The sequence below is a fragment of the Stegodyphus dumicola genome, chromosome 7, assembly GCF_044657685.1.
Source record: "Stegodyphus dumicola isolate Sdum_Otavi_A_Nest chromosome 7, ASM4465768v1".
NCBI classification, from domain to species: Eukaryota; Metazoa; Arthropoda; class Arachnida; order Araneae; family Eresidae; genus Stegodyphus; species Stegodyphus dumicola.
In genome coordinates this window covers 113349766-113371648 of record NC_140774.1, presented here as the reverse complement: position 1 = coordinate 113371648, position 21883 = coordinate 113349766, and the positions used below count along the sequence as shown (strand labels likewise).

Below are 21883 nucleotides of genomic sequence, written 5' to 3'. Positions count from 1 at the left end.
TTACATTACTAAGTATGAATACGTTGCCAAGATGGCAACTACATGCACTTAAGGGTTATGCTACCTTCTCAAACATTTCACATTGAGTACTTATAGTCTTTGTTTATTCTTTTTTCTGTACATAATCCACAACAAATTGTGACGTTTGTCACAAACATTGTTAGTTTTATTGTGTTTGCATTGCTTTATTTGAACGTTTCCGTTTGTTTGAAACTTCTGGGACAATCCGTCGACCGATAGCTTTTTTGCAATATATTTGTCTCTGCTCCTTCGCTAATTTTAGAATATAGTCTCTTTTGCTAAGATTAGAACCTGATGTCTTTTTAAAAACTACCTATGCACTGATCACTGTTAGATCTAAAATATTGAAAAAACATGCATTGGCCAACGGCTTGATGCAAATTTCACGGAATATTTCCTTGCCATCTGATCTACAACGTTGACTACAAATTTTGTGGAATTGTAAAATTTATTATTTCAGGAGTTTTCGTCTCATTTTGAGTAACTTCTAATGAAGAATGCGATGTGCTAAGAAGAAGTACATTTTAGTCTTTTTTGCATTGGTAGGAAGCAAGAATGGTGGTATTGTGTGTCATAAAGGTCGTTGAATATAATTATTTTTTCCGTTTTCTTCAAGGAATTTGGAACTTCTCTTTTCGCTCTATTGATTGTTCCGTCATAGTTCAAGCCATTTTAAGCTTTCTATAAGTTTTAGAGATGAAAGAACAAAAATATCACTTATTATATTTCGTCCTGCCCTGAGGTAAGGCTTTACTAACCGAAAAGGAGCATATTCGCCAACACTTAGATCATTTGACTTGGAATCATTTTTTACTAAATATGGAAATGTGTTGATTATGTACTTTGAGCTCACATCTACAGCCAAACAAAATTTGATGCCAAATTTACTCCAAAAGGATTTTGACTGAAAAACTGCTTATCTACAGTAATATTGTAGAGTCATTAAGTTATTTCCAAGCAAGAGATGTGATTTTCAATGTCCTCATCGGGACTCGAACCACGAACCTCTTGAATACGCGCCGAAAATGCTGACCACTACACCATGAAGGCATGCTAAGAGGGCGGGAGAAATACCTGATGTACTCCTCCTTTTAAAGTGCGACTGGAATATTTTAGGGGACCCCCATCGCCAATTCCTGGGTGAGGAGAATCATCTTCCAACACCCTTTTTTGTTCGGGCGCCACTGTACACCAATGTAGAGATTATTGGGAAGGAGGCAAGATGAAAAATTAATTACGCCTTCGCCAGGAATCGAACCGCGGACCTCTTAATTACGCTTGAGCTTGCAGACCACAACACCACGAAGGCTCTCTAAGAATACCTTATACAACTAAATTCGTTTGAAGGCATTATACCGAATATTTAGGAAAAGTCGAAACATTTGAAAGCTTAAATTTGAAATACAACTATGGAGTGAGCAAAAACACCACGTCTTGGTTCACAGATGACTCACCGTGTGAATTCTAGTGTTGAAAAGTGAAACAAAAATGCATTTATTTTTCATTCAAAATTAATAGGTTTGAAGAACTGTATCACATTAATAATTTCTGGAAGATTTAAGATTATTGTAAGTATTTGTTATAATTGATGTAGCTAAACTACATTCTGTGAAGTGTTTCTGCAGTGTAAATCAGAAACGTTAGTGATTAAATATTCGCTTTATTTGGCATTAAGTAATTTCATTTAGTAAGTTAGCAATATTCATATACGGAAGTTAGGAGACAACTTTTATTTTCTTTAAAAATACAAAACTTTTAATCATTATAAAAATTTGGTATACGTAGAAAATTCTAAAACCATATTCGAAACTGAAAATATTATATATGAAATATTTATACGTTTGCATGTAATGAATTAAGAAACATTTCATAAATGAAGCGTAAATATTTTTAGCATTTGTTTACTATAATTAACTGCATTTTTATATATGATCAAAGATCAGGAAACAATGCTACTCTCACTATAAAAAATCACATATTTCCTTTCTGCTTTGAAACTGAATGAAAAATGAACAAAATATTGTTTGTTGTAAGCATTGAGAGTTGGGTACAGATCATATCAAAATAAAATTATTTAATATATTTATGGGAAATTTTACATTGTGTGTATTAAGCAGAAAGACTAAATTGAATATATTCAGAAATATTAAAAATTGGTAAAGTTGATTTCAGAATAAAATGGCATTATGGTAAACATACAGTACATCTTAAAGTATGGTGCGTGGTAAACAGTTACAGTACAGTGTAAAGTGCATATTTAAATTTTAAAATTTTATTATATCGATCATTGTCATATAAATGACAGTTACTATTTTATTTTGCTTTGAAATTTACTGTTGGTTTTATAATAAAATATTTGATAACCTTTAGCAGGTGCAAGCTTTACAAAGTTTAATTTGGGACTGACTTCAACTGGCAAATTTCATTTCATTGAATTTTTCGTTAACTATTATCATTGAAACAGTGAAAATTATTTTCAGAATGCTTTTTTAAGCGTAAAAGGGCTATTACTCTAGAAATGTGATTTTTATGTCGTCCACTGTAAATTCGTTGATTCACGTTTCGTTCAAGTGTGTTGCCATTCGTCAAATTTAATTTAATTTTATATTTATATTTATTATTCAAATTTAATATGTTATTGATTAACAAACTAAGCTATTTAAAAGCAACAAATGCAGTTTTCAAAAACATTCTTTTACATTTTTAATCTGATGGGTTTAAATGAAAATGCATTTAACTCATAATTTATCTAACTGAAAACATTAAATATTTGCAGAGAATTGTGTTATGCATTTTCCGTTTTTCAGATATACAGAAGATATATAACGTTTCCATGTTAGTCTAAAAATGTATTTTGCTTGTATCCTGTACAATGTATAGTTAACATCCCCAGTGCCATCTGTGTTGATAAACTTTACTGATAAACCATATTAAAAAGAGCATTATTGGGCGACTGTTAATGTCGAAAGACTTTTTGCAGCACACTCGTATATTACAGCTAAAGACTTTCAGATTTTTTTCCTCTTGTGCGTGTAGAGTAAGTACAAAATAAAGATAGCGTTTTAAATTAGTTTCTTGTGTTACCTTTCTATTAATGCAAAGGACTATTAGTAGAGTTAAAGCAGCAAGAATCAGCGTAATATACATAAATTTGCAGAACTAATTTCAAAAGTTTATTGTAGAAACTTCTTCAGCTGCAGAAGTGCAGAGAACATTTCATTGCGATCATTTGTACTTTTGTTGCAGAAAAAAATTAAACCTTCAAAACTAGTTCTGCAAATTTATGAATATTAAGCAGATTCTTATTGTTAAAACCCTTGTTCGGCGTGTTATTTAACTCAGTATGTAGAAGACTGTTAGCAAAGTCAAAAATAAAAAAAATATCAAATATATAAGGAAGCCTGCAACATTTTCCCGTAACAAAAGTACTTATATATATTTTATTATTCCATAGATAAGACTTGATTGTTTTAAAAATTCCTTTTAGTAATTTTCCAACAAAGTTTCGCCAAAAGACTACACATACTTTCATACGAAATAGAGAAAGATAATTCATTAAACTGTAGATTATTAAATAGTTAGATTTTTTATTTAATTCTGAATGCATGTTAACTGAAATTAAAAACTCATTTTCTATAATACCTCAATTATGAATATATTGAAGAATTAAACTTTGGGCTACATTATGTTTAAAAGTAATCAGAGAATTTTTTATATTTTAAAATATAAATTCAAAATTTTATCTTACAATACTTTGCACTGATGATTGCTTTTATGTCTCTTGCTCAGTTTTTGGACATATTTACAAATTATTAAATAAAATGGAATTTAAATTTAAATAAAAGTTACATTAATCTTCTCAACATTTCTTATTATGCCAGAGTCACCACAGGAGGCGGATGAGAGAGTAGCCTTGAGAAATAAGTACGACTTAGACCATCACGACATACCCGTACATTTATAGTCGAATCTTGGGAAGATTCCTGGAAATATACTGGGGTATGACATTAAGCACTCCGGAGGAAAAATTTTAAAAATAAAAGCAAAAGTTATCTTGCAGTATTTTGCACTGATGATTCATTTTATGTTTCTTGCTGTTCTCATATATTTAGCAATTATTAAATAAATGTAAATTCAAATTTAAATAAAAATTAAAATCTTTTCAACATTTCTTATTATCTCATAGTCACCATAAGAAGATGGCTAGAGAGTATCCTTGGGGAAATACGTAGGTCTTAGGTCATCACAACATCCCCGTGCATTTACAGTAGAATCTAAGGAAGATTCCTGGTAATATACTGGAGTGTTACTAAGCATTCGGAAGGATATGCTTAGAATGTAAGAGAGATACTCCGGAATTTCCTGAGCATGTAGTAAATAGGATATCAATTAATAATAATATCCCGTACGCCGTCGATGAGAACTAGATAGAATGTTCTGAGGACATGCTTGAACGTATTTAGGAGGACAATGTGATATTCCAGGATGTTCTGCAGTAATTAAGACTTACAATCCTGATAGTATCCTCTACTCTGTCTATGGGATCTAGATAAGACGCCCTGAGAATATACCGGGATATGATTTTAGGCACTTTGGAGGATTTGTTTAGGAGTTATCCTCAGGATTTTTCTGGATATCCTGAGGATGTGCGCACTTCTTCAGGATATCCAGGATATTTCTGTACTATGTGGGAAATACTTATAAGTTTTTTATTTCTTACCGCAGCTTAATACTTGAGGACGTTTCAATTCTTATAAAGTTTATGAGGCTTGGAAAATAGTTACTATAAATTATTTTCTTCGCGGGTTTTAAATGCTCATTGGTCAAAAGGGTTCTTATTAATTTTTAAATGCAAAAATAGGCTATTCCCATTGAAACGCATCCCTAGACAAAGTGATTATTCTTACATACTTAGTGCAATTCGTAATTGAGCGTGTTTACTTTTGTCAAATTAGAATAAATATTACTCATATCTACCTTGTTCAAAGGTTTAAATAAGGTAAGTATCCTTTGAAATCTACCTTATTTAAACCTTTGAACAAGTTTATATCAGTCTGTAAGCTAATTAGCTCTTTATGAATTTTCTGGTGCGCCATTTGCGCTCTTTTTAGTGACAGTTATGTTAACATAAACTCGGACTTCTTATAAATAAAATCTGTAAATCTTTGCCACACCGTATTTGTAACAAAAATGATTGCGAAAATTTGAAATGTATTCGCTGGCGACATAAAAATTGCTTTGGAGGTTGCGAATTTGAAATCTCTGCTTTAGCATACATTCATGATATTCGCGGTTACATGTTTTTATGCACTTTATTTGGAGGGGGGATTTTCCTGATGTATATCTTAAATGAACTTGAATTATATCCTGATCTATCATTAGATTATCATAAGCTTTTGTCTTAAGTAAGTTTGTGTGCGTATTTGTATCCCTAAGAGTCTCGTATATGATAATACTAAGCTATAAACTGTGTTAATGGGGGCTTTATTTTTATCTTAAAAGCATGTGCATATTTTACCATGCTAATAACTTCTTCCTCTGTTACCGTATGGAAACGCCTCTTGTGCTGTTAAATAGTCTGTCAATTGTCTTATTTCGATGTTCTGAAAGTGTCATTTTTATCAATCTAAACGAAGAGCATTCCACCATTTCATACCAGGAGACATTCCTGGAATCTTTTAAATTGAATACACTTTATAATAATCTTCTTTTCCATTTTTTTCTAAAATTGCAGTTGCAGATATTGAGAAGAGAGAAGTGATTTGTTTTCCTTGAGTTAAATATTGGAATTTCTTTATTAAATATCGGAGTCTAAACATCATTTTAATAATACATTCAGTTTATTTTCACATTTGTTATGACTCTTGTTAATTTTTCATTTCTATTATACAGAAACCATTTATAATCCTAAACCTATTTCGGAACATTATTTAGATTCTTGAAACTAAGTATGCCTTACTCTCCACTTTTATAATAATAAATTGTGTACTTTATTGTGCAGTCATTCAATTACAGCTACAGTTCATTCTAATCACAATACATTTATATTTTTATGTAAAAGTGATTGCTGTAAAGAATTCTCCCTCTGGATTTGTGCTCCATTTGTCTTAGAAGGAGATGAACATTGTATTTTGATATTTAAATCGTTATTTATTATTTTATTCACAGTAATGATAGGTTTCTTAAAAGTTGATGAGAATATCCGTTCAGTAGTTGGGTTATCTTTTAGGATTATGTATTTATATTTTTTAATGGTCTTCGAAATGTGCACTTTTATTGGATAAATATTTGACGCTCTTTATTATGTATAAAACAGTGACGGTCAATATGTTCCTTAATTATAGATAATAGTATTTATTATGCTTTGCTATATTAATTCTAAAAATCCTACACTACTTTTGTTTTGAAAAATACAAACATTTTCCCTTCGAAATTTGAAAAACGTAGCTCTGTATTAAAATGTATTAACATGAGCCATTTTGTGTTTGCAGAGCTTTTAATTGCAAGAAATAATGTAATCCTAACTGTAAAATCTCTTGGAAATCAATTTTAATGCTTCTTTAATTTCAGTTAATTGTTTAAAAAACCGTTGAAAATACACAAACAACCGCTAAACTGTGCAACTTTAATAATAATTTTTATGTTTAAAATAAGAGGCATATATTATTTGAAAATTACGCATTCTTTACTTTATCGTTGTCTCAATTTGTTAATAGCGAATTCATTTATATACTGATATGCAAGCTGAGAAGTCACTAAGTGCTTGATAATAGTACCAGTTAATAAATAATACCTTTTGTAATTCATTGCAGGTCTTACAGGAGAGCTTGTCCATTCCTGGTTCGGACTTGCATTTAGTTTACCATAGCAGCCACGCTCATGGATATCTCTCTACTATACACTTGCAACTAACCCCTAGCAACATAACATCGTCACTTCGTTTAGTGCACCTCAATATCATTATTGAAGGCATATTTTTCAAAAAGGTGTTTGAAGCTGACCCAGAAATCAAATTTACGTACGCTTGGAATAAGAGAAATGTGTACAAGCAGAAGATTTATGGGCTTACGACAGCAAGAGGTAAGTAAAGAATTCGAAATATTCGTATTTTTTACCATGACCATTTTAATAAAGGTGTATTGAACTCATAATTCGATGTAGTTAGAATTTGTTTCATTTTTATGTCTGCCTCTGTTTGATTTGCCTTCTGTATTGTTTGACTTAGTTAAATTTAATAAGTGTTCATTTATTAGGGAAATTTAATTTCTACAAATCCCACTACAACAGCTTTCTACAAGTAAGCGGAAACCCATTATATATTTCGTCTTGTTTTAATTTCTATTAGTTGGCATAATTTCGTTAGCACAATGGCAAATGTTAAACACGTTACTTAATTTAATGGCTAAACTTTACCATTCTCAATTAATATCGCTTTAAAACGCAGTTACGGTATCTGTGAAGACATTTGCATACAAAACGTCTCGAAGGTGTATCCCCTTATAAACAGAATAGAATATCAATAATATCATGTAACCCTATGATTTAAAGAGTGCGTTCTCAAAAGTATATGATACTAAACGTTCCTGGTATTAATTTTTTAAATTTTACTGTGCTAAATGTAATATATTTACTTCGTAATTTTAGCGGTTGATTTTAGTTTTTCACTTTGCTCTAGTTGTTATGCATTATTACTATATTTTTAAGTTGACGTCAAGGATTTCCAAACTTTTTCTTGTATATAAAGGAGTGTTTTTTTTTTTCCATCGACCCCCTGATGTTTATATCTGTAATACTACATAATCATAATATAAATAACTGCAAATAAATTACCTGAAGCTAATAAGTAGAACATGAACTAAAGGTTTGAAAAAAATGATTCATTAAATTTATGCTTCATTATTTTTTTAATAATTATTTTTTAATTTTATAAATATAAACAAGTTTTTAGAATCAAAATCACCAATTCAAGTTGCACAAAAATTCAGTTTTAATAAATGCGATGTTTACGCTTGTTGCATTAATGCAGTTTTATTGACAATTGGTATAAAATCGCTTAATGTAATTTTTAAATCACTTCCTTCAAAAAAATTCAATATGTGTCTTATTTTCTGTTCTGTTTGTGCGTAGTTCATATTTTATAAATATATTTCCTTGTGTCGTTCTAGCTTTTTATATTGCTTTCACTGCATAAAAATTACATATTTAAAAGTATTGTTATTAAATAAGTGCATTATTTAAATACATTAAATATTTTTTCTGTAATTTTTTTCTTACATTTACTTTCTACTATTTCTTTCATGATATATGATGCAGCTTTATACCAATGAGCAATTAAGTATCAGTTTTATAAATAAATGTTTTTGTAATCAGTGGGATCTTGATTATGCCTATCAGTTGCTGGCGCATATTCAATTATCGACTAACTTCATCATCATTGACATCCTTTAAAATTTCATCAACCCCCCTGGTGTCGATACCGACGCCTGGTTATATCATATAATACCTTATAGAATCATTAGGAGGTTTCTTTTGACGCTGCGATGTGAAAATATTCAATACCCTCACTAGGACTCGAACCTAGACCTCTCGAATACGCGCCGAGTGTACTACCGTTACACCACGAATGAATACAAATGGAGGCAGAAAATACATTCTAACTTTATTACTAAAATATAAATTATCTTTGCGAAAGATAATAATATTATGATAAGCATGGATCTCAGTATTTATGCTTTAAAGACTGTATTTGTGAAGACATGTGGAGTATCTTCATATATAAAGTAGTTAACCTTGGATTTAATTTTTATTTCATCGCTTATCTTTTTAAATTATATTTTCTGTTGATTAAATTATTTATAGCTGCACTAAGACAGCCTTTTATAATTATTTGGATTTAAAATTCCACATGCTCGTCTAACTGACCTAAGCATTATAGGTATTTTATTAAATATTTTGGTCAATTTCTTTCATATATCAAAACTGCTAAACGAATTCTACAAATCTCGAATATTTTTAATATCATAATGCCAACGAACATTTTTATTTCAACAATCACACTATTAATGTGAAATTTTCACAGTTTTGTAAGCGTATGTACAGAATTTGGAGCATCTCAATCGAAGCAACACGGAATTCTTTAATAATGGTTCAAATTTAAGAATACAAAGAGTCTTATTAAATAAACAAAACAAGCAACCAAACAAAAACAAATCTAACATTTACTTATTGAAATCAATAATTTGTTCAAGCTTCATTATGATGGCTCTGAAGTTCTTGTTTGTTAAATAGGTCTTCTCCGCTTTCATTAGAAGCCACTCCAAACAACCGTTAGGTAAATAAAGCTAATTAACGTGCAATTAATTTAGGAGAACAGAACTCTTTGATTGAGGTCCAACTGTAGTGTTTTCAATGTAATAAAAAGACTCGAAACAAGCGGGATATTTTGGGGAGGGGTTATATTTTTTTTTTGGTTAATTATAGCTATTGTACAGGAATTTTTATATGTTTGAAATAGCATTTTTAATATACACAATTTTTCACTTTTTTATGCATTAATTTTTTTATTTTAAATTGTAAAAAATGTCATATCATTCGGAGATTTAAATGAACTTCATTCATGTAAGTGATTTTATATCTTAAATTGTGCACATATTTAGTTAAGTCAAGAAACATTTATCACAAAAACTAAAAGGTATTTCTTTTAATTAAGCCTTCTGGTAGCTGTATTTGCTGTAGAAGCTTTATTGCAGTAATAAAATTTTCCTTTGAAATCATGATAATTGAAACTGAACTTTGAATTATTCATTTTTAAGCAGTTTACATTTATTTTGCAAAGCAAATCTAGATATTAGCTATGTTTTTCAATATATCCATAAAATAATTTAAACTTCAATAAATGTCTACATAGTTTTAAAAACGTATCTTCCAATTAGGGCAGTAACCAAAAACTAAGAATTTCGTGGTTAAGTTGTCATTTTATTTTGAGTTTAAAAAATGTATTTCAGTGATAAAGTATCTAATACTTTCCTAATTAAACTTTTTTTATATTAAAAAATTCATAGGAATTTTGGTTCAGTTAAAACATAATCATTATACGAGGAATAAGGAAGTCTGTGAGATTTCAAGTGCTTGTCATTAAACCTATTTAAAATATCATGTGCGCAATAATAAAAAATCATGTTTTGAGAAAATCAAGTTTTTAAGGTTTTTAAAAAACACTTTCCTATTATTAAGTACTTATTTTCTTAATAGTGTCACAATAATACATAATTTCAAATGAGTTTAAGTCTAATTAATGTAAAATACATTCACCCAAGTATAACATATTGGCTAAAAGTGATTCGAAATTTGTACAAAACCAATGAAGCTCGAGCTGAAAAAAATACCATTTTTCTTGCAAGCAAAATCTTACTCATAGGTTCAGCTTAAAGTTCTCTAATGCATTAAAGTATATCAGACTTATAAATTATTTAACATAGCTTCTAAATGCCAAGTTTAACATACTTTAAATGCTATGCGTATAAGTGTGAAAAACCACATTTTAAAAATTGAAACAAAAAGTGAGTTTTAATGTGCATGTTATTAAAATACAAGTTTCTAATAATAAAGTACATAGTATATTTATTTTCTAAATGGTATATTAATAATATCTAAATTTTAATAATTTTCAAAAGCATTATTAGTATAAAATATCTTAAATTCGCCGTAATACAATATCATGACAGAAAATAATAGGTACACATTCAAAGATATGTCTAATGTATATTTGTACGAATAATGTGTTTGCATATAGCAATGAACAAAAACATATTGGAGTTTCTGAAAGATTTTTTGCAAGACCATTTTGAGCACAGTAATTCAAATTTTGAACTCAAACCATGATGAATTAATTCAGTTAATTTCAGATCTTTACAAACTTTACAACAAAATTGTCATTCGTTTGTAACTATGCATCCAAATTTAAAGGACTATTAAATTTAACATTAAAACTAACATTAAGTTTTAAATTGCTATCATTTATTGGTGGTGAAATAACATCCCTATTTAATTTCTTGAATGAAGAATTAACACTTTTGATTTCGAAAAGCCAAATTACAGCACTGATTTGCCATGAAACTTGCTTTTCTTTTTAGTCGAGTAAATGATATTTTATTTCTTAGATATTTTTCACGGTCTTCCATAATTATCAAGCGATAAGCTCTCAGAAACACTTAAACATAGTTGCAAAATTAAATCAAATCATCTTCGAAAGAAATCACTTAAATCACAAGAGAGTTTCTAAATTATCTTGCTTTGAAGCCGGTAATTCAAATCTAGAGTAAGACTTCACACAGCTTAGGAAGCCCAACAGATAAACTTTGACAGCTCAGTGCTGACATCATCCCTTTAAGTCAATGGAATAACGCCTGATTGACTGTTTATGGCCTTCAGTCACAGAAAAGAAGCTACAGCAGTTAATAGATGAGAGTGGTTGCAGAAAAAGTGGAAAAATTAGCTTTAAAATCAGCCAAAATTTAAGAAATCTCTTTTTCTTAGTCTAAAGGGATTTGAGTGCTGAACGACTATTACTTTCATTTTGGCATTTTGCGTCACACTCTTATAAATGTCGGTCCACTTTTCAAACTGTTGCCACAAAATGTTAGTCCTGCATTATATTTGAAGAAATTAAATAATGAAAAATCTGCTTAAATGTATGTATATTTCTCGCATTGTGATAAAACAACGGTATCTAGAGCCATCCAATTTTGAATGACGTAATCCTACTGCGAATATGGGCATCTGAAATCCCAAATTTGAAATTTGGAATTTGTTTTATTGTCGACTTCATATTTTGTAAAACTTTAAAGAATTTTTGAGTAACAAACTCAACGATTTAAAAGCGAGCAATGGCAAAACTCTACGGAGGGGAAAAACCTTTTTGTCTCCAGCGCGTCGAACTATGTTTATAAAGGTATGCTCATTTAAAAATTATTTTGCGACGTTGCTATTGAATTAAATTTTATGCTTTAAGTGCGAAAAACGTGATGTTTAATAAATAAATATAACACACAAAATGTTAAAGAAACATCACTTTGGACGTAATTTAAAATCTGAAACATTTCACTTTTTTTAAGAATTTAAGGTGTGACTTCTTAAAGTATGAGAAAAGGTGAAGAATTTTTGCTCAACATCAGCATGATTAATGCCTACCACCATATTCACGTTCATGAGTAGTTGAGGTTTCACAACTTTTTTTAAATGCATCAAAACATCGTTTTGTTTTGTTGTCAACTCCAGTGGTTTAAAAATAAAAATTATTCCAACATTTATATTTTCCCCTAATGTATCGCACAAATACCAACAATTGACAGCAATTATCAATATCAGTGAGACTCGTTCAGTTAAATGCCGTTTCTAGACGGCTAGCTTTCAGTAGCGTAGCTGGGGTGGAGCAAAGGGGGGCATCTGTCCCTGGGAAGATGAATACCCTAGTTACGACTTTACTTGTTTTGATTTCTACTATTTTCAGTAAGAATGTCGGCACTGAGAACTTAAATGTGCAATCATATCACATCGCTGGATAACAGAATCTGTTGAATTTTCTTCAAAATTAAATGTATTTCCTGCAATTTCATATGTATGTGGTTTTAGCAATACCTCAGCTTTTGTAAGCTTTTTGTTTCATAGCTCACAAATGATAAGAAGCATCTTTGAGCTGTCGCAACATCAGATCTTGCAATAATATCGTTAGAATCAAATTGTGCCTTATTCGACTTCGGACTCTGTCCTGCAAATTCACAGTCATGTTAATTGTTAAAATCTTCTGATAACTTTGGCTGCTGAGGAATCTTAAAGTACTGTATTCATTAATTATGTTTTCAATGTATAATATCTTTTCTGTTGGCAGGTGAATCCGTAAACAAAACAATCGTCTTTCTATTGACGTTGACACAGCTAGAGATACAATAATCAATAAGAAATATGTTTTCGAAAATTGCACAAATTCTTCCTATAATTAATTGATCGTGCGATATGAGACTGAATTCATCACTTCATCAAAATTTCAGTTCTCCAAATCAGAATGCACTAACAAGGAGGAAAGTTAAATTTCTGCTCGCTACAGTGTGACAAGTTATAAACGGGATATAAAGCTCAAAACGCAGCAGATATTTTATTTCAGGACTCAACAGGATTTAAAGCCCAAAAAGCAAAAAAAAAAAAAAAAAAATCATACAATATTTCTCCAAACGTATAAGGAAGAGCATAACGAACCACCACATATATGGACAGATTTCCAGAATTCATTCTGTGTGTGTTATTCAAATTGTTTAGGACTATTGCAACTCACATCAGAAATAACATAAATATTTCTAAGAAATACGATTGGCCCTATTGCTTTCGTCATTGAAAGAGACAAGAGGTTAGCTCGGTATGCATAAGCGTCGCCCAAAGAAAGACAAAAACTTAGAATGCGTGATTTGTTGTTTCTGTTGGTTTCACACAATATAAATTTAAAGTGACAAATTTCCAATGTCACTTAAGTCTAACTGAAAATATTTTAACTCCTTTTTTTAAAAATTTGCATGTTTCATCCTACTGTTATTTTAGTGTATTAACTGAAGGCACTTGAATTTTTTTTTTCTAGTTCCTAACTATATCACAAACGTCGTCCTAATTGTCGAAGTAGTATTCGCTAATTATTCACAGGCGATAGTTTCTGTAGAAAATTTATAAACTTCTATGACTCCCCTAGTAATGCCTTCTTTCACCACCAGATGCTCGTACACTCTAAGTTAAGAGCCACTGAAGTAGTTTACATGATAATTGTTGTACATCGATATGAATAAATGTTTCTATAGCTAAATTCATAGCAATGCCAGTTTAACATATATGTTAAAATATATACGTCATGCTACTTTCATTTGAAGTAATAGGAAAATAATATACTTAGGATACTTTAGGGACTTAATAGAAAAGAATTTTCAATAATAATAAAACATTAAGTAGAGTCCGATAAAGTATTTTTACTTCCTGCTTTTTTTTAAATCCCCTAAATTAGGAAGCGAATTTCTATAAACGATTTCGAAATTCGGAAGTGGTTCAACTTTTGCAAATTAAAATTAAAAAAGTAGGAAATTAAAATAAATAAATAAAAGATTTAATCCCATTTTTAGTCATCCATAATGTTTAAGATCTTTTAACCCAAATTGAATTTACTTCGTAAATTTTCTTTTTGATTCAAACTTAAACGTGAGGGTATACTTATTTAATCAAAACAAGTCAAGCATTTTATGACTCTCTATCCCTGTTTTCGAAAGAGAATTCTTAAAACTATTTTTCATCAAATGCATCGATATTCATAAAAGCAGTATCTCCGGATTTGATGACTACTCACAATAGCAGTTTTCATATTATCAATCTCCCGTTTAAATAACTCATGACATCACTTGGTTGTTTAATGTAGCCCATGTTAGGTTTTAACTTGCTTGTACAGCTTTCAAAGCAGTAGCACATTGTTGTCCTGTGAGCAAATTGCCATCGCCCCCTTTCCATTATACCAAGCGACACCCTATCCTTGAAAAGACAAAACCCCGTGTTTCAGATATCACCCATCATCAAGAGTAAGCACGAGCCTACACTGGTCTGTAAGCCGTCAACTTTATGTCGGTCTAATTACAGCGGGACGACATCCCGTCCCACCCACATCTTTAGAGGTTTCATTTCCTGTTATATATAATTTTCGGCCAGAGTAAGCTACTTTATTATCGACTGCAGGGCCGGAAAGTTCCGGGGGGCATAATTGCGCCGCATTTTGGGCTGTTCCATATTTAGTTTCCTAGGATGATCATTTTCAGCTTTTCTTGCTTTTAAAAACGATAAAACAAATCGTTTATAAAGCTAGCAGAGTAATTTTGGATCTCTGAAATAACAATGTTTTACGAAATTAATTATCCAGTAGATTTTAGATAATTCGAGTTAATTACTCTGGTAATGATTTCCGCCGTGATGCTTCTAATACCAAGAGTTAAAAGTTCAGTTCTTGACTTCCCATATGCTGTAAGTTTTCGTATAAACGTTGGATACGTTTATGTTGTTTCAATATATTTTTTTTAATTTATTGAGACTATCATGTATATTAACTTTCATTCTTCTTCTTATTATTATTATTTGTTCCTAATATTTTATATCAAGAGGCAAAAGAATTTTATAATATGAAGGATCAATAAATATAGATTTTTAAAACATACCTACTTTATAAATATATCTTTTATAAAAGAATGAGTGGAATTTCTCCACGAAGATATATCTTGCCTTAGGCAGATATTCCTCATGTGCTTTGTCATATTCCAGGAACCTAAACTAGCCCTCAAGAATTGCATTATTAGCTTAAAAGGGCTACTCGTCTCGAAACATGTTTTTGTGTTGATTCACTTTAAATGCGGTCCGTTGTAAATGCGTTGTTTTACTTGTGATTGGAATTTATTGCCATTCGGCAAAATGTAAAATATTTATCTTCTAAACCGAGTCTATCTATTACTGAATAACAATATATATATTATATGAACAATAATATTGAAAAAATTTAAAGTGGTTCATCAGCTGGCAATGAGTGAACAAAAACACAGTAGTTTTTCCAGAAAATGGGATTCAATGGAACTCTGATCTACCTCCTCTTGACAACGTAGAATCAGATTTTAATTGTATTCCATTTCCGTTTTTTACGTATTTCTATTGTTTTCAAAATTTCTTTTAATTTAAAACTATTGAATTTTACATTTTTCTTTTGCGAAAACTAACATGTTCCAATTCAAAAAAATTCCTTAAAGCCTATCTATCTATCCTATCTAGATTTAGCCGATGAGCCATTTCACTGTATTTAATTATAATAATTCACCGAAAAATTCTTGCCCTTTCCCAAAGCAAGGAAAAAGATTCAATTAGAACTTGTACTTTAAATAAAGAGAATTCTATTTTGTTTAAAAAATTGAATGTTGCATTTATTAGATTACTTTAAATTTATCAATTATGAATTTCAAAATTATCTTTCTTTAATTTCAAAAACATTAGTTCTAAATTTCTTACTTTATGTCTTTAATGAAATTTTTCTGTAGCTTAAAGAGCGAAAATACTAGGCATATTTATATTTTGTTTTTTAAAAAAATTGTTTTGTAATTATATATATATATATACTTTTATACCTTTTAATTCTTAACCAAATTTACTTTATAATCCGATATACTGAAGTAAAAATACATTTAAATAATGATGCCTCTAATTAGAAATCTAAGAATACACATAAGGTCCCACAGTTCTGCGTGTTTAGAAGCATCGTCCCAAAACAGCGTGAAGATTCTGAGAAGATAGTACTGGACGTGTTGCGGCTGCTGTTATTAACTATTTCGAAACTTGCAGCATTGCGAAATTCATTGTAATTTTTATTTTATTAGTTAGTTTATTTTTTCCTATGTTACTTTAAACCGCGGATACTGAGCGAGCGAAAAAGGCGTACGAATGCAACTCTTTTGTTTTAATTGCATGCTAATTCTCCCATAATTCATTCGATTTAAAATGTTTACTTAATTAATTAACTTTGTTTGAAACATGCACTATAAAAATTCTAGCTCTCAGTACCATTCTCTTAGTTTCAAAGTGTGAAAAATATTATATAAATAAACAAATGATAATAAATAAACAATTAAAGCAGCCGAAAGTGCTAAATTAATTTGTCGTCTTTACCGCCGATATGTCTGTTAAAAATATAAATGTATATTCTGCTTTATGTATCTTCAGGGAAAAGCACAAAGCTATCGAGCTTTCTTCTAAAATGCTTAATAAATATTTATGAAGTACTGAACTTGGTTATCAGGGGAAAATGAAAACAAAAGTGAAAAGCATTGAGATATTATCGGGTTCCTTTTAAATTTTTCTTTAAATATGCAGAAACTAAGGAGAACGAGTATTTACAATAAATACAGAAAATGCAGTAACAATAAATTCGGAAAGTGCAGTAATTTTAAATGGAGGACGAGTATTTACAAATGTAAAACTTTAACAAAAACATATGCATGACTTCATAAGAATATATTAATAGTGAATTGTGCTATCAAACCCGAGCAATAGTTACATATAGAATGAAAACATTATAGTACCATGGACCTTATAAGAAATAGACTAAACCAAACGGGTTTTCTCCCTCGTCTGAGGCGTTGCCGGCTGTCACCTTGATCACATCCGGAGGACTAGGGACGACTTGCAGAAATTTAACATAGGTTGCCTATTGCAGCGTGTATAATCGTCAAGAAAAAGCTGATTGTAGCGCCTCATTTCACAAATTAGAATTTCTACATATTTTTTATTTTTGAAATTGAGATTGATTTTTAAAAATTTAGCATATTTATCAAGCATAATTAACGTTCTAAATAATTATAAAGCTATTGCTTGCTTTCCGGGCTGGATATTTTTTAAGCTTTTCCTATGCTGTAAGGAAATTTGTACCTACTTCTTTTAGAAAATATATTTTAAGTCTGAACTAATAGAAAATTTCAAACAAGCGATTTTCTCTTGCAATTTTTATGCTTTTTATTGGTGTAAATAAGTAAAAAATACTAAAGTGTTTAAAAGCGAATTTTCGAAAGTTTTGTTTAAAATTCTAAATTGTGCTGCTTTTTTAAAATTATAGATGAGTATTATAGCACAATTTCTATAAAGGAATTTTATTTCAATCATATTTCATAATACATCATAGTGATAAACACTTTTGACTCCTTAAAAATGCTTATACATTTAATTCTAATATTAAAATTGTATTTAACCGTAATAATTAATTTTGCTTGTATTTTATAGTGATTATTTTTTAAATTTATTTTTAGTTTTGCATAAGATTTTTTTTTTATTTACGGTTAATTGAATTTATTAGCTCGAAGCGGCATTTTGCGCTGTTTCACTATAAATGCCCATGTCTCCTTGAAAATTGGGGTTACCAAATATTATCGCCCTGTATTATATGTAAAGAAACTAAATAATAAAGAATCTGCACGAATACAATGTATGTTTCTCGCACTGTGACAAAAACGACAGTATCTAGAGCCATCAAATTTTGAATAATGTAATCCTCCACCCGAACATGGGCATCTGGACGGCCGAATTTCGAATTTATTTTAATCTATTTCATATTTTGTAAAACTTTAACGAATTTTTGATTAACAAACTCAACGAGTTCAGAGAGAGCACTGTACGGAAAATAACAGTTTTATCTCCAGTGCGAAAATTCTAAAGATATGCTGTTTTCAAATGTATGTGGTTTACGGGCGAAGAACATGATATTCAATAAATATAGGTAACACACAAAACTTTAAAAAAAGGTTCCTTTTGGGCGTAATATAAAATCTGAGTGCTTCTAGATTTTATTTTATCTTTTTTTTTTTTTTTCTTCATTACGCTCAGAAAATTTTATGCTCTAAAATTTATGAATTATTAAAATAACTAATCCACTTTAATGTTGATAATTTAATGATCATATAATCAAATAAATATGATCGTTTCGTAATGTGTAAAATCACTGCCTGAAAATGATCATTATTTTTTTTTTAAATTATCAGATCTTATTTAATTTTACCTTATTTATTTCAAAGCATCACGTACTATCAATATTATTTAATTTTACTTTATTTTTACGCAAAATTAAGTTCATAAATTTGTGCTTAGAGTTTTTACCGTTTAACCAAAGTAAAGATGTTTGTACAAGAATTACGCGTGAAAAAAATGCGCGAAATGCAGTAAAAAGTGCTTTAATGAGATATATTAAATCCTATTTGGAAACAACTGTGGCTTTCATAATCTCATCACTATACAACGTATCACATGTAATAATTAAAAAGAGTTATGTGATACAAACTCATAGGTTTCAGTGTTAAAGTAAACCAGATCGTTCCTACTCTTTCTTGCCGACATGTCGGTTACGCGTGCCCCGCCCACTGGGTTAGATTATCTCTTAGAAGGTCCATGTATAGTACAGTTTGCGTTTTAAATATCAAATCTTATAAGATAATAAATGTGTACCTCATAAAGCTGTTTCTACTATGCTTCTAAAAGCAGGAATAATGAGGTGATGGAAGGAAATAAATTATGTCGATGCCTTCTTTCTTCTTATCTGATTTATTTTAAGCCAGCATTTTAGAATTTATTTGATGGACTTTAAAAATAACGGGAATAATTATTGAAAGAAGTATTCTTGTAAGTTGTGCTTAATGACAATTTTCAAAATGGTACATCAGCAAATGAAGACAATTAATCAGCTTAACTCACCTGATCATCCTGAAATTAAAAATGGGATTTTGTCCAAAAAATGTAAAAAGTTTTGCAATTTGGTAAGCGAAATTTAGCAATCAAATATGCATATTTTATTGATAAGATTTATTTGATACCTAATTTACAATGTAACTGTTAACTAATTGTTCCGAATAAAACTTGCTGCCAAATCAAAGAAGAAAATGGGAAATTTCAAAGCAGCGAATAGTGGTGATATTTTATATTTATAGAAAATTAGAAACATTCTGCGAGTTAAAATTAATAAATTAATTCTTTAACATTTAGAAATTTATTCTGATTTTAGAACACTATTAGCGAAGCTTTTTAAACACATTTGAATGTCTTTTAAGGACTATTAAAAGCATTTAAACACGTTATAAGTTTATTACGTTAGCTTTCTATACACATAACATTCAGTCTCTTTGATAAATATTGCCGCCGAGAGAAATGTAAATTCCTTTATTTATCTTGCTCCTGATCTTGTGCACTATTAGTCCTGATCTTGTGCACTATTAGTAACTCTAAGAGTTTGGCCATTAGGAAAAACATAAGATCTTAATTTATCTTTCAAATTTAATTTGTTTTGCAGCTTTAAAAACTAAACGTTTTGAAACAGTAGACAAACGCCAAATAATTTAAATTTTTATTTAATTATTTAATAAAATATCTAATTGATATTAATTGAAATACGAATATCGTATTAAGAACGACGTATAAAAGACAATGCTAAAGGAACCAACTGTGTTTTTTTTTTTTTTTTTTTTTTTTAAGTGTAATCTTTTCATACGGAAAAATACTTTTTTCTGTCTTTTCAGTAGTTAATCCTAAGGAGAAAAGGTGTTCTTCATGCTTTAAAAACCAATCTTCGCATCTTCATTGCCTCAACATGACTTCCAAAATGCACATTCAAAGGATTTTAATTAGGTTTTTCGGTACAGAAAAGGACCAATTGAGGCAAGATATGGCTAATGTAATGAGTAAGGTAAAAATGTTATCCTGCAGTAGGTTATTGCCGTTGCTTTGACAGAGATATATGACGCATATTGTCATTATGGTAAAGAATCATTTGGACTGCTTTTCCCTTCCTCTACTGCTAATATTTCAGCTCACTTTTACTGCTACCTGTACATAAAGCCCACTGAGTTTGTTTTTGCAAGTTTCAGATAATCAATTATCAATTTTCCTTTGACACTTCAAAAAATGCTAGTCGTAAATGTGCTAATTATGGTGACATACGATACCTTCCGTTGACAGAAGATATCTGTTTTCCGTTCATGCTATTTTGTGTAGAGATGGAAGTTTCAATCATATTGTTCCTGTAACTAAAAAAAAAAAAAAGGAACACTCCTAAATCCTGCTAAAACTTGCTCTGAAAAATCCTGCTAAAACTTGCTCTGAAGCTTGTCAAAACTTGCTCTGAAATTCTCATATAGTCTGTTTTCTTTGCTTTAGGTAACATTCTGCTTACCCGTTGGCTTGATATTTTTTCCAATCATCTGAATTTCTGATGACTAAGCTGCTGTACCTAATTTTGTATGATTTTGTAATAGTGATTTTGTACATTTTGGTCATCACTTTTTTTGTCATTTATGTGGATGGATGGCCGAAGTGCGGATCAGCTTCATAAAAAGTTTATGAAAGCAGAAAATTATACTCTCTATTTGGGAGTTACAGAATAAGCTCATGCAACGTCCTCCTTTTGAGTCATGCGAGATACGTAAGTCTGTACTGTACGTACGTACAGACTCCACGGAAAAAATGCCTTTTGAATCCATTTTAAATCAGTTTTATAATTCGTCTGGGGAAAAGAGTCCTTTATTCTGTCCTTAGGTATACATGTCACGCAAAAACATCGTTGAAATATGAATACCCGAAATTTTTCGCGATGACAATACTTCTTTTTTACTTTGTACGAGAAAGTTAAAAAAATCTGAAAGCTTCCAAACTTTATATTACGCCCGAAGAAGGTGGGGTTTTTTTCCCCATTTACACTCACATACACGTTTCGTGAGCAATTGGGCTAACGCCGCTTTGTGCTAAAAATATTTAAATACAGCGTATCTTTAGAATTTCGGTCTCGGATATTCCCAGCGCGGGAGACTGTCTCCCGCGCTGGGAATAAAAATGTGCTATGCCGTACAATGTCTGCACTGCTTGCTTTGAAATCTTTGAGCTTTTTAATCAAAAATTCGTTAAAATTTTAAAAAATTGGGAAATAGATAATAAAGCAAATTCGAAATTCAAGATTCAGGAGCCCATATTCCAGCGGAGGACTCTCTTATTCGAAATTTGATGGCTCTAGTTATCGTTGTTTTTGCACAATGCGAGAAACATACATTCATTTATGGAGACTGTTTATTATTTTATTTCTTTAAATATAAGACAGTGCGAAAATATTTGGTGGGAACAACCTAAAAAGTGACACAGCCGTTTATAGTGATTCGATGCAAAATACCATTTCGAGACTAATAGCCCCTCTGGGCTAACGACCATTTTGGCTAATTATTATTATATATATTAAATAGGTGACATATAAACTTATATTCCATACTCTCAAAAGTAAAACATTGTTAAC

The 21883-nt window shown here is 30.2% G+C and overlaps 1 protein-coding gene across 2 annotated transcripts in view; it reads left to right on the top strand.

Annotated features, from left to right (window-relative positions):
- The window catches only part of LOC118183119 (teneurin-a-like), a 1514249-nt gene that overhangs the window by 1314750 nt on the left and 177616 nt on the right, over positions 1–21883 (top strand). For both annotated transcript variants that reach the window (XM_085820731.1, XM_085820730.1), the window contains one exon: positions 6834–7101. In XM_085820731.1, the coding sequence (XP_085676857.1) occupies positions 6834–7101 (268 nt within the window). The remainder of the gene's footprint in view (positions 1–6833; positions 7102–21883) is intronic.